The sequence below is a fragment of the Momordica charantia genome (assembly GCF_013281855.1).
Source record: "Momordica charantia cultivar OHB3-1 chromosome 5 unlocalized genomic scaffold, Mcharantia_2.0 BLBB01000005.1, whole genome shotgun sequence".
NCBI lineage: Eukaryota > Viridiplantae > Streptophyta > Magnoliopsida > Cucurbitales > Cucurbitaceae > Momordica > Momordica charantia.
Window position 1 is genome coordinate 23,200,009 of NW_028275163.1, and position 12,331 is coordinate 23,212,339.

General features: G+C 32.3%; 1 protein-coding gene across 1 annotated transcript; it reads right to left on the reverse strand.

Annotated features, from left to right (window-relative positions):
• Positions 1–457: 457 nt before the first annotated feature.
• On the reverse strand, positions 458–2,245 carry LOC111025858 (UDP-glycosyltransferase 73C3). The gene has a single exon (XM_022303739.2). It carries the CDS (start codon positions 2,147–2,149, stop codon positions 662–664), a length of 1,488 nt encoding a protein of 495 aa, XP_022159431.2. The 5' UTR covers positions 2,150–2,245; the 3' UTR covers positions 458–661.
• Positions 2,246–12,331: the final 10,086 nt, after the last annotated feature.

The window sequence follows — 12,331 nt, forward strand, 5'->3', positions numbered from 1 at the left end:
TTTTACTTTTTAACCCATTTTTCTTCTCCAACCTACGTGGCTCTTTTATTGTCATTCCTTCTTTTTCAATTTCTCTCTTTCTTATCTCATTTCTTCTTTTCATTCATGTTTTCTCTCTCCACCTATCTTCTCTTTCTTCCTCACCATTCTTCTTCTTCCTCTCTTCGACTCTTCCCTTTCTTCTCTTTTTTCTTCCTCTCTTCCCTTTCTTATCTTTCTTCCCTGCATCCCAATCCAATCACACAGCACTGAACAACTCTTATTTCTTTTAAGAACCGATCAAATCGACCGAACGGTCGGTTAAGCACATGGTCTTTATATTTCATTTTGATTTTTTACTTTTTAAACGACTTACTGAGTATCTTCCAAAAATTAACCATCATTCCCTTACAAATAATAATAATAATAAATAAATAAATAAATCAATGACAAGAAACTAATGTAAATAAACTAAAAGTTACCCAAACATAATATTTATTAATAGATAACTAGAGTTTTTTTAGTACAATAAAAGACTACGAGAGTGAAAAATAAACTAGAAATTACCTAAACTAGACATGATACTTATTAGGAACTAAATTTCATGCGTCAAACAAACAACGTTAGAATGATAATAATTCATCAAATTACGGAAAAATCTAAAATCTGGCACTTGAGCAAATCATGAACAGTTCCCATTCTGACAACCTGTTCCATAAGCAACAATATCTTGAATCAGCAGCTTGAGATTTAAGTGAGAAGAGCCCCCTTCTTGTAGTGCTCTCTTGGCCTTCTCAGCGAGTTGTTTGCATCTCTCTCTCATCTCCTCACTCCCATCTCCATCCATCGCCATTTCTATGGCTTCTCTCACTTTGTCTCTCTTCACCAACGCCCTTTTCTCAGCTTTCCCTGCCCAATCCACAGCCGTTTCCACGCCTACGCCTACTCCAATCCTGAGTATCTCTACAATCAGTTTCTTGTTGAAATTTTGATCCCCAAAAATCGGCCAAGTGATCATGGGCACGCCCGCAGATATGGCTTCGGTGCACGAATTCCAGCCGCAATGAGTCAAAAAGCATCCAATTGCAGAGTGGGTCAGTATCAGAACTTGAGGTGCCCACCCCTGAATCACCAGCCCTCTCCCTTCCGTTTTCCCCTCCAAATCGTACTCCGTTGCCCATTTCTGAAACTCTTCCGTTGCATATTCTTTTCTTACGACCCAAATGAACGGTTTCTTCGATTCCGCCAGACCCGAACCCATCTCTATGAGTTGGGCCGTCGACAGATTGCATAGGCTTCCCAGAGAGACGTAGACCACAGAAGATGGGCGCTGGGCGTCGAGCCAATTCATGCACTGGGCTTCGTCGATACAGGCTCTGTTTCCTCTCTGAGCCATGTCGAGTTTGTCCTCACTGCAAAGCGAAACAGGGCCCACGCACCAGACTCTGTCCGGGGACTTTCTGTGCTTTCTATACGCGGCAACATTCTCAGCCTCCATCTCTTCGAATATGTTTATGACAACGCCGTGTGAGTGCGCGTCGGCTTCCTCCATGGCCTCAAGAAACTTGGCGGCGTCTCCATCGGCGACGCTAGATAGCTGCGATTTGAGAAACTGGACTGCATGGGGCAGGTCCGACAAAGTTACGTATTCAGAGTCGTCAGAGATGGATGCTAAAAGGGGTTGCCTGCTTTGTATACTCCGCATAATGAGAAGATAGAGGCAGCTGTGGGTGTAGTAAACGAGCCTTGGGATGTGAAGTCTGAGGGAAAGTGGTAAGGTCCAGGGGAAGCCGGTGTCGGTGATTATGCAGGTGGGGCGGGGGATGAGTTGCTCCACCAGTTTTTCCCACGGCTCGCGGAGGAGAAAAGTTGCTTGGAAGAATTTGGATGTCAAATGATCATCATATGAAGGCAGCAAGTCAAGATTCTCGCAACCTTCGGGAAGGCCAACTTGGTTGGATGGAAAGTCCAGTTGATGGACGTGGATTCGTAACCCGGAATTGATCGCTCGGGCAAGAACAGAGTAATTGCGGGCAGCATTACGGGGAGTGGTGATGAAGCTGATTATGGCTCCACGGCGAGCCAGAAGCTTGGCCAGGTCGATCATGGGGATCATGTGGCCCTGAGCCATGAAAGGGAACAGAACAAAGTGAGGGGAAGCCATGGCCATGTTCAAGTTCAAGTGGGACTACCAGTGCAGTTGCTGTGTGGAAGGAGAAGCCGGTTCCAAACACGGCTTTGTAGGAGACGAATCTCCCACGTGATCCTCGTGTAAAAAAGGAAAATTCTAAACTGGAGTAACGACACCATTCAACATTTAGCAAGTTATCATTTTTTTTTATAACATTTTCTGTTTTTACGTTTTTCTCTAAAGTATTTTCCGTAGAAAACATTTTTTTATAACTATTTAAATATAATTAGTTATTTGTTTTTATATTATTAAAAGAAAGAGTCACGTGCTCCACCATTCCCTCCCCTCAGCCCCGCTCAAAAAGCAGTGTGATTGTTTTAAGAAAACTGAGCAAAATGATAACATATTAATAATTAATTACTCTTAAACAGGAGAACATATTGTTTCTTTAACCATTTCAAATTTTGGAGTAAAAAATGGAGAGTCCACGTAATTCAAGTGGTTCAATGTTAGATGAGTTGTAGATTCCATTTTTTTATTATCTTATGTACAAGATAATATTCTAAAATGGGAAAACTAACAAAGACAAAAGTGAAATATTTAGAATGTTAGTGAAACCCCTAGAAAATATAAAACATAAACCTATTACATATTAAAATACCATTCCAGGTTCTATTTTTTCCATTTATAAACGAATTTTTATATCTCCGAAGTGGAAAAAAGAATCAAATATCCAATATTTGTTTCATTGTCAATTCCAATTCTACTTTTTGCTTTCACACCCACCAAACCAAATAAGACAGATTTGTTTTTAAAAATATTACGTCTCCTCGAGAAATGTATTTTTGGCTCGTTTTTTCAAATTTTTTTTTTTTTTTAAATCACACTACTTTTCAAAATAGTCTCTCATATTTCTATTTATTTATTTTTGCTTTCATTTGCTTCTACTTTTTTCTCCATTTTTTTTCACTTAACAGACGGTGATTGGTTTGTACAAAGTTAAAGAAACGAAAGTTTTTGACGGAGTGAAACCAAATCTTCAATTTTCAGTGATATCCTAACTTAACTAATGTGCACAACGAGTAGAGTCTCAATATTTTAAAGTTCTTTTCAATTTGGACCTGATTTCTCAATTTTATATTTAATGTATTAAAAATTCTTTAATAGAGACTTTAAAAACTTGTTAAGGTGAATGTAATGTAACATTATATTATTATTTGTACTAGAAAATATTATACTATTATTTTATTGACATATCGGAGCATGTTTGAGAATATTAAATTTTGTTAATTGTTGGATCCGTTTTACTAACGGGGAAGGTCCAAATGGTATGTTCACAGATCACATGTCACATTAATTTAATGATTTGTCAGATTAAAAGAATTTTTGGAATGACTTAATAAATTTTTTTAATATATTGAAGGTAGCTTTGAATGGTATATTGAGCCATTAAAATTAAAGAATATGTGGTGTCCACAAGTTAATTTGAAAGTTGTTTCTCCCACGTCCTAATTTAAAGGTTTAAATTTCCAATTTTTGTCGTTACGACACTCTAATTTCAAGCAACATGTCGTTGTGTCTACAGACTTAACATGTCGTGGAGGGCGTAATTTCATTTTTTTTTTCAAAAGTCTAACTTGAACATAGCTCAACTTGCTAAAACACTTATTTCCGACTATTAAAAGAAACATCCATAAAATATGGTTGTTTTACAAAATTTGGAACTACAGATAATGAAACTTTTTAAACGAATTCTCTTTTATGGGCACTTGTTATCATTACTTTCATATTTGAATTTCGAGATTTCAATTTTTTTTATCCCACATTTGCTCTCAATTAATACTATTTAATTTCATCGTATTGGTCTGTTTTTAGATACTGTATTTTGTCCAAGTAATTTGTAATTTGTAATTTTATTTGATATTTGTTATTTGTTATTAGAAAATAAAAAAATAAAATTGAAAATTTGAAATATGAAATTATGAATTTAGAAATGAAAAGAGAAAATAGAATTTAAAAAATATAAAATATATTACTTTAATTTCTCCTTTTTTCATCTTTTTCAATTTTCTCCCACCTACCATATTTATCTCTTTTTCTCTACATTTCCCTCTTCTCAACGTTTTTTCTTCTTCTCAGCTCTCCCACATTCTTTATTTTTTCATATAAATTAAATGCGCTTCATATAGTGGGGTCTCTGCAAATCTTTGGAATACTAAACGTTCACCTTCTTAATCTCCATTTTTTTTATCCGGATATTCTTTAAAGAAAAAAAAATCTGTCCTGGATTCCTACGTGATCTAACATATGGACAAGTGTTTCTTTTTAATTTTATATAATTTTTGCGGTGTCCACTTGTCTATATGCATACTTAGGAATTCACAAGGAGAATCTTCGGAAAGGAAGTTTTGTCATTTTAAAATTACTTATTTTATTTATGTATTTTAATTAAATTATAGAATTTATTATCTTTTTTTATTTCATCTCTCACATAGATATAATTAATAACTTAAACATCAACGCTAATGAATCGAGGTTTTTATTATAAAGAGATGTTACTAGAAATGTTAATAATGTATCAATATCAATATATAATTATTGTTTAAAATGTTCGAGAGAAAATAGCAGCGATAGTGGTAGTAATTACGAACTCATTCCATTTTTGAGGATTCGTTCCCTGTTCCTATAGCTGAGAAGCCTCAAGCTCCGTCCCCTTACTCAACCTCTATAAAAAAAGCTCTTTACCCTTTGAATAATAATAAGGTCAATTCTAGAACAGACAGAATTGCCCAATCCTATCTTTCCAGGAAGTAAGTCCGGAGCAGGAGCAACTTCTAGAGCAAATTCTGACTAAACTCTCACTTGGCGAGGGGGTGTAGGAGGTCTTTTTGAGCGCATGTTTCTCATATTGAAAAAACGAGTTTCGTTTCATTTTTTCACCATGTTGAAAAAATGTCGAGGAAATATCAAAAGATATCAGCAATCTCTCACTTGACCTATTTTCTTCCCCTCCATTTAACATTACTCTCTATTTATATGTTTCAAAAAAAGAAAAAAAAAATTACTCTCTATTTTTATCCCTCTCCCCCTTCCGATGCAAAGTGTTGTATTGCATTTGTACATAATTTTAATATTATAAAAATATAATTCTTTTAATCATTGGTCGTATCTCAATATTGGATATCGCTTTTAATTATTTAACTATATACATATTACTTTGAATTGTGAATATAAATGATTAAAATAATGAATGGTATAATAATTGAGTTATAATTGAAGTCTCGTTTTATTAAATTCAAATAATCTCCACGATGTTTTTCATTATTTCTTTCCCTAAATTTCTATAGATATGAGCATTTTAACATAAAATATAGTTTTTATTTTTATATTTTATGATTCAAAATAGTAATTATAGTATAATTAAACCACAAATAAAAAATTGTTTACCAATTCAAACAATTCCAATTAATTTTCATGATTTTTTCCAAATTTTCATCAAAATTTCTATAAAATATGAACCTCACATTTTCATAAACCTTAAATTTAATTATCATATTATTTAGATTTACTTTAAAATGTCGTTATAGTTTTAAAAGTTACGTTACTTATCTCGTGACTTACTCAAATCTATTTGTTTCTTAATTGATTATGTTAGTTCAATACACTTTTGAGATGGATGCAAAATAATTTAAGAACGACGTGTAAAGTTTAGAGAAATTGCAGTGAGTAGCAAAAGTCTTTTATCTATTTCAAACTACGTCACCTATTTTTAAAATTTTCAAATATAGCAAAATTTTTCACTGATATCAATAGTTAGTGGTGCACATCCAATCTCGAAAAACCGCCCCAATCGAATCAAGCCAATTAGGTCTGTTTCAGCTGCAAGTTGGTCGGTGTCGATTTTACCTGATCGGTTGGTGATTTCAGATAAAGAAAACCGACCGAAGATTTTTGTATTAAATTAGGGAAGATGTACATTTTTTCGAGGTGGTTTTGAGAAAAACCACGGGCTCCTATGGTTTTCTTGAAACCATCCAACTTTTTTATATTATTTTAATTACTTCTCTTTCTTCTCTCATCTCCCATTTCCTCAAATCAATCATTATTTACTTTTTCATTCATTACTTTCTCTCTTTTTCTCTCATCTCTCGCAATCTTCCTTCTCACCATTTTCATTGTTGACAAACCTTTCATCTTCCTTAGATCTTCTTTCTTTCTTCTTCCATTATTATTATAGACCTTCTTTTTATGTTACCATGTCTTCTTTTCTTTTATTCACTATCGACCAATCTTTGAAGTTTTCTTATTTCTCGACGACAATAATGGCATGTTCGTCGGTCTTCCTCGCCGTCGTAACAGACGTAGTCGGTTTGTCGAAAACCGACCGACTGACCTCAGTTGGTTGGTGGAGAATCAGTAACAATGGTCAGTCGATTTCCAGTGGAAACCGACCATGCGTCAGTCGGCGACGATTTTGGCCGGAAAATCAAGTCGACCGACCGAGGTCACCTCTATCAATAGTATATCAGACACTTGTATCAGTAGTATATTAGATGTATATCACATACATATTGCACAGACACTCATATCAGTAGTATATCAGATGTATATCACATATATATTACAAGTATATCATACACTCATATCAATTATATATCACATACCTAAACGTATATCATATGGGTAAAGTTGTAATTTTAAAATTGGACTTCCGTACCATATTTAAAAAAATTAGATGTGATTGCTATTTTAAGAACCAAATTAAAAGTTTTGAAATTACTTGGACAAAATTGAAGTTACATCCAAAATCATGGGACCAAATATATATATATTTTTGGGGATTCAAATCTGTATGTGGACGAGGTAGTCGATACGATATGAGAAGAAGAGAAAAAAATTATTCAAAGATGAAGAAAACATGTTTATCTTTTCGGTGTTATTTTTGGGTGTAGAAATGAGTGTGATGTTTTTATATATATGATTTATGATTCTTTAAAAGTATAACTAACAACCTTTTACAAAAAATTTGAGAAGGGAAATTAGACTGTGGCTTGACCAAAAAATTCAAGCAAATCTCCCAAAAATATTTGGGCATCTTACTGTTTCCTTATTTTTTATAAACAAAAATAGAATGATTTAATTTCAACCTTCGATAAATTCATATATGAAAAACTATATCTTTATTTATGTTTTTGGAATAAATTGAAAAATGAACCTTCTAAACAAATGTGAAACAAATAACAACATCAATAATTATGAAATACTTAAAGTTTCTTAATTCACCCTCTAATTTTGACCAAAGAAAAAACATAATATGGTAAAAAAATACAATAAAACACACTAATTTACTTGCTGCTCACTGCTCAGCCACATGCCTAAACAATGGACAAATGTTTATGCTAAACATTTTTTGAAAATATTATTTATTATACCATTCGCATTCGCAACCAAGGTTTTAAATGTCGATGTCAATGGAAATGTTAAGGTCTCAATTTCATAGAAATATCGATCTAAAGATCGATAAAATATTGATGTCTATGGATATTTCTATAAAAATTATAGAAACGTAAAAAATATATAAATTAACAAATAAACATTTTCATGTTGCTAAATAGGTTAAAAAATAATTAATATTAATATTATGTAAACATTAGTAACATTTTGTTGATATTTTTCATATTTTGTCGATTTTTTTATACTATAATGAAAATGTCGATTTATCTCTTATGTCAATATGGAATCTATGAAAACATGGACATATCGATGTAAATATCAACGTTTCGACTTATATTTAAAATCATGCTCGCAACAGAGTTGGATCAGGAACCCGTAGAAACAGATAAAAGAGAAATAATTTGACGTTCCATTGGCCGAGACCCCATAAATAGAGCTGCAATAATTTCAGAAAAAAAAAAAAGAATTATTCCATGCACTTCTCAATTTTGTTTTATTGTCTTCACTAGTGTATGACTTGTCACCAAATAATAAAAGTGATTAGTAAAATATTATTCTCATAGAGATTCGCAATTAATTTATAATAACCAACTAATTTTTATTTTTTGAGATCAAATAAATACTGCAAACACGACAACTGCTGAAGGTTACATTAGAGTAGTCATCAGAAACATATTTGATCGATAAAACAGTTCGCTGTTCAAAGAAAATAGGAACTTGTAATAACCAACTAAATTTAGATCCATGAAAAAGATGTGAAAAAGCAATGTGGCTCCAACTTCACGTAACTAATCTTTATTTTACTCTAACTAACTTATACAAATAAAGAGGGAAGAAAAACCAAAATTCATAATTTTAAAAGGGTACTACTATCTTTAAATGCATCTTGATTACGAAAGCATTTCAATAATTTTGAAAATTTGAATTTATCTGGATGGATTGTGGAGATATTTAATTTTAGAACAAGTGATTTTACCAAAAGATATTTAATGATAATTGATTTTGTAAAAATTATTTTTATATAATTATTTTAACGTTTGGTTACACAGTTTTTCAAATAATTTTCATATAACTAAATGATTTTTGAGTTATTTAAAGTTTAAAAGAGAGAGTTTGACAAATTTTTAGAGAGAAAAAAGTTAGAGATAAAGAAAAATCTTAGAGACAAAAAAAATTTAGAAAAATAAATAAACTTAAAAAAGATACGATAACTAAAAATTTAAAGAGTTATTATAAAAATTAAAAATAAATTAAATGAGTGAGTAACAAAAATTTTAGAAAGGAGAAAAAAATTTCTCAAAATGAAAGGTGAACAAAAGGCGAAAGAGAAAATTTTTTTTCGTTAAAATACTATTTTGGTCACTGTTTGGTCTTAGTTGATTTTTGTCGATGTATTTTGAAAATGTTCATTTTAGTTCTTAACATATATTGTGAAAAATAAGGTGAACACATAATGTTTATTTTTCAGACACAATTAACACAAAAATATATAAAAAAAAATTATACCTAAAAAGGTACGGTAGAAACTCATATTGTTGATCTCTCTCTTCTTTATCCTTTGCTACTCCATGCCCCACCTGCCATTTTGTGACTCGCCTTGTTGATCCTCCGTTGTCTCAATTCCATTAATTTCCTGCATTGTTGTAAGTAACCCTTGCTCAATTCCCGTCCACTCATATCTTCTCTCCCGCAATACCTGATCGTACTTTGTGCTGTCCTGAATTATATTCAAATATATATTTAAAAAGGTAAGATAGTTGGTTTCTATAATCTAGGGAAGAAAACGTAGGAAAGTAGAGATAATATAACAAGAAACAAACTTGAAATCTAAGAGAGATTATTTTGATTTTGAAAATAATAACTAAATATAAAGGGTAAAATTTTTTATTAACAAAAATCATCTCGCCATTTTTGGACACCTACTAATAAATTCTCTAAGTACAAGCTCACAACCAATTTTCTTTTCAGGGGCCTGATCTGCAATAATTTCAGAAAAAAAGAAATATTCCTGACTTGTCACAAATAATAAAAGTGATGAGTAAAATATTATTCTCACAGATTGGCAATTAATTTATAATAACCAGCTAATTTTTATTTTTTGAGATTAAATAAATACTGCCAACAGGAGAACTCAAGGTTACATCAGAATAGTCATCAGAAACATATTTGACCGATAAAACAGCTCGCTGCTCAAAGGAAATAGGAACAAATTAACTTATAATAACCAACTAAATTTAGATCCATGAGAAAGATATGAAAAAGCATATGGCTACAACTTCACCTAACTAATCTTTCCTGAGTTTCTTTTACTCTAACATATACAAATAAAGAGGGAAGAAAAATCAAAATTCATAACTTTAAAAGGGTCCTACTATCTTTAAATTTATCTTGATGGATGGTGAAGAAAAGAAGCTTGTCCAGAATAATATTTGACAATTCTGTTAAAGACAGGCCATGTTTACTTAAAAGGGTACCAAAATAAAGAATGGAAATCAATTTTTTCATTCCTCTTTTTGGTATTTACTAAATTGTGGCCAACAATAATTTTACCGTCAAAAAAGACAGAATCAATTTTAACCCTTTGTCAAATATGAATATTTTAGAGAATCGTGGCCGAAATCACTCTGAAAAGTATAATACTTGTCAAATAATCAAATGACTGTCCGTTTGAGAATAATTTTAGAACAAGTGATTTCAGCAAAAGATATTTAATGATAATTGATTTGTGAAAATGATTTTGATATAACTAAAAATGATTCTTCGAGTTATTTAAAGTTTGAAAAGAGACAGAAAATTAGAGATAAAAGACAAATCTTATCTCCCATCCCCATAAATCACCATTTTGTTTCTATTTCTTCATCCCTCTTCTTTGACCGAACCAACCTGCAAAAGATGCCAAATAGACATTTTCTTATATTTTTTAAAAATCGAGAACGTTCCTCACAAATAAATATTACTTTGGGTTGTAATCATGTTTTTTTAGAATCACTTTGAATTTGGTTTTTTCCAAAAATTGAAGACAACATCTTCATTATGTAATATAAGATTTTGGGGGATTCATCTCCAAAGAAGATAATATCATGCTCCAACTTGCTATTTGACAATGTTAGGGATGAGGACAAGTTATCCCAACGGTACCAACAATTTCAGAAAATATATAATATTAATTAACTAAGTTTCAACGATAAATTCAACAAAGTATATGGATAAGAGAGAAGAAATAACACATTGATTTATAGTGGTTCAATCAACATGATCTACATCCACTGTGGCGATCCATCAATTCCATTAATCATTAAGAGCAACAACAAAATATATAGAGTTTTGTCTGTAACAATAGAGCACAAAAATTACAGCAACAAAATATCTATAAAACTCACTAAAAAAGAGCTCACCCTCCTTCAAAATGGTGAGAAAAATGGAAAAGACTTGACTTCTCTCCATTAAGGAACAACTTTGTCCTTGCAACCATTAAATACTTCACAACTAAGAGAGAAAATGCAAAATCATAAAATTGATGAGTTGTCAAAGGCGGTTCTTTCTGTATTGCACAAGCCAACAAAAAAAGGAAAAATGAATGGGTGCCCTACAATTTTACTTGAAACTTACTGATGTGAGTGGGCCAAAGTGATGTAAAATAAGTCGGTACATACAATTCTGCTAGCCCATAACTCATTTTCGTTTAGGATTACTATATTAATAGGTTACATAAAAGGATCCAATGTTCAAAATTTATACTTTTGTCGTGAAATATCATAAAATTGATGAGTTGTCAAAGGCGGTTCTTTCTGTATTGCACAAGCCAACAAAAAAAGGAAAAATGAATGGGTGCCCTACAATTTTACTTGAAACTTACTGATGTGAGTGGGCCAAAGTGATGTAAAATAAGTCGGTACATACAATTCTGCTAGCCCATAACTCATTTTCGTTTAGGATTACTATATTAATAGGTTACATAAAAGGATCCAATGTTCAAAATTTATACTTTTGTCGTGAAATAATCTCATTTAAGATGGTATCCATCACCAATTTCTAATTATATCTTTTTTTATTTACACCTATATATTAATTATTTTTTGAAATTCAAAAATTGGTTATTTGGAATGTTATATTTTAAATCCCTTATTCGTTCCTCCACGCCTAGGACAAGAGAATATCAAACTATGAACCAAGAAAGGCATGAGAGAAAAACATATTGGTTAGTGATTGTGAGGTCCCAATTCTTGATTGGAGGGGACACCAAAGGCCTCTGCCCTTCCATCCCTTGGATAGATAGAGAGGGAGAGCAGAGCTTTTTTTGGTTTTTTCATGTCGTCAAAGAGTTGAAGGATGATTTTTTCGTGTGGTCAAAGAGTTGAACAATGAAAATAGATGACGAGTGCCTAATCGAATTGATCGGAGACTTTCCAAAAATAAAAGTTACCAAAATTCTCCATTATTGCAAATTTTCGAAAAAAACCTCATCCTTCCGCCGTTTCTTCTTCCTCTCTCGTTTGCTCTCCTTCCACAAACACCATTGTTTCCGTTCGTTTGAGTTTCTTCTCCGTCGCCAGAGTAGACGGTTATAGCTTCTTCTTCGTCGTTGGTCGCCCGTCGACCATTCGAGCACTCCATTTATCCCGAGGTTTGTTTAGTTGCCGAATAGAAGGCCATAGTAAACCATAGCTAGCAATAGCATTCCGGAGCAGATCGTTCAAGCTTCTTCTTCGTCCCCAGTCACTCGTCGATCGTTCGAGCCCTCCATTTATCCCGAATATTGTTTAGTCG

Bases quoted from the DNA above. Each gene is read 5' to 3' on its own strand.
- LOC111025858 (XM_022303739.2), bottom strand. From the start codon at position 2,149: ATGGCCATGGCTTCCCCTCACTTTGTTCTGTTCCCTTTCATGGCTCAG.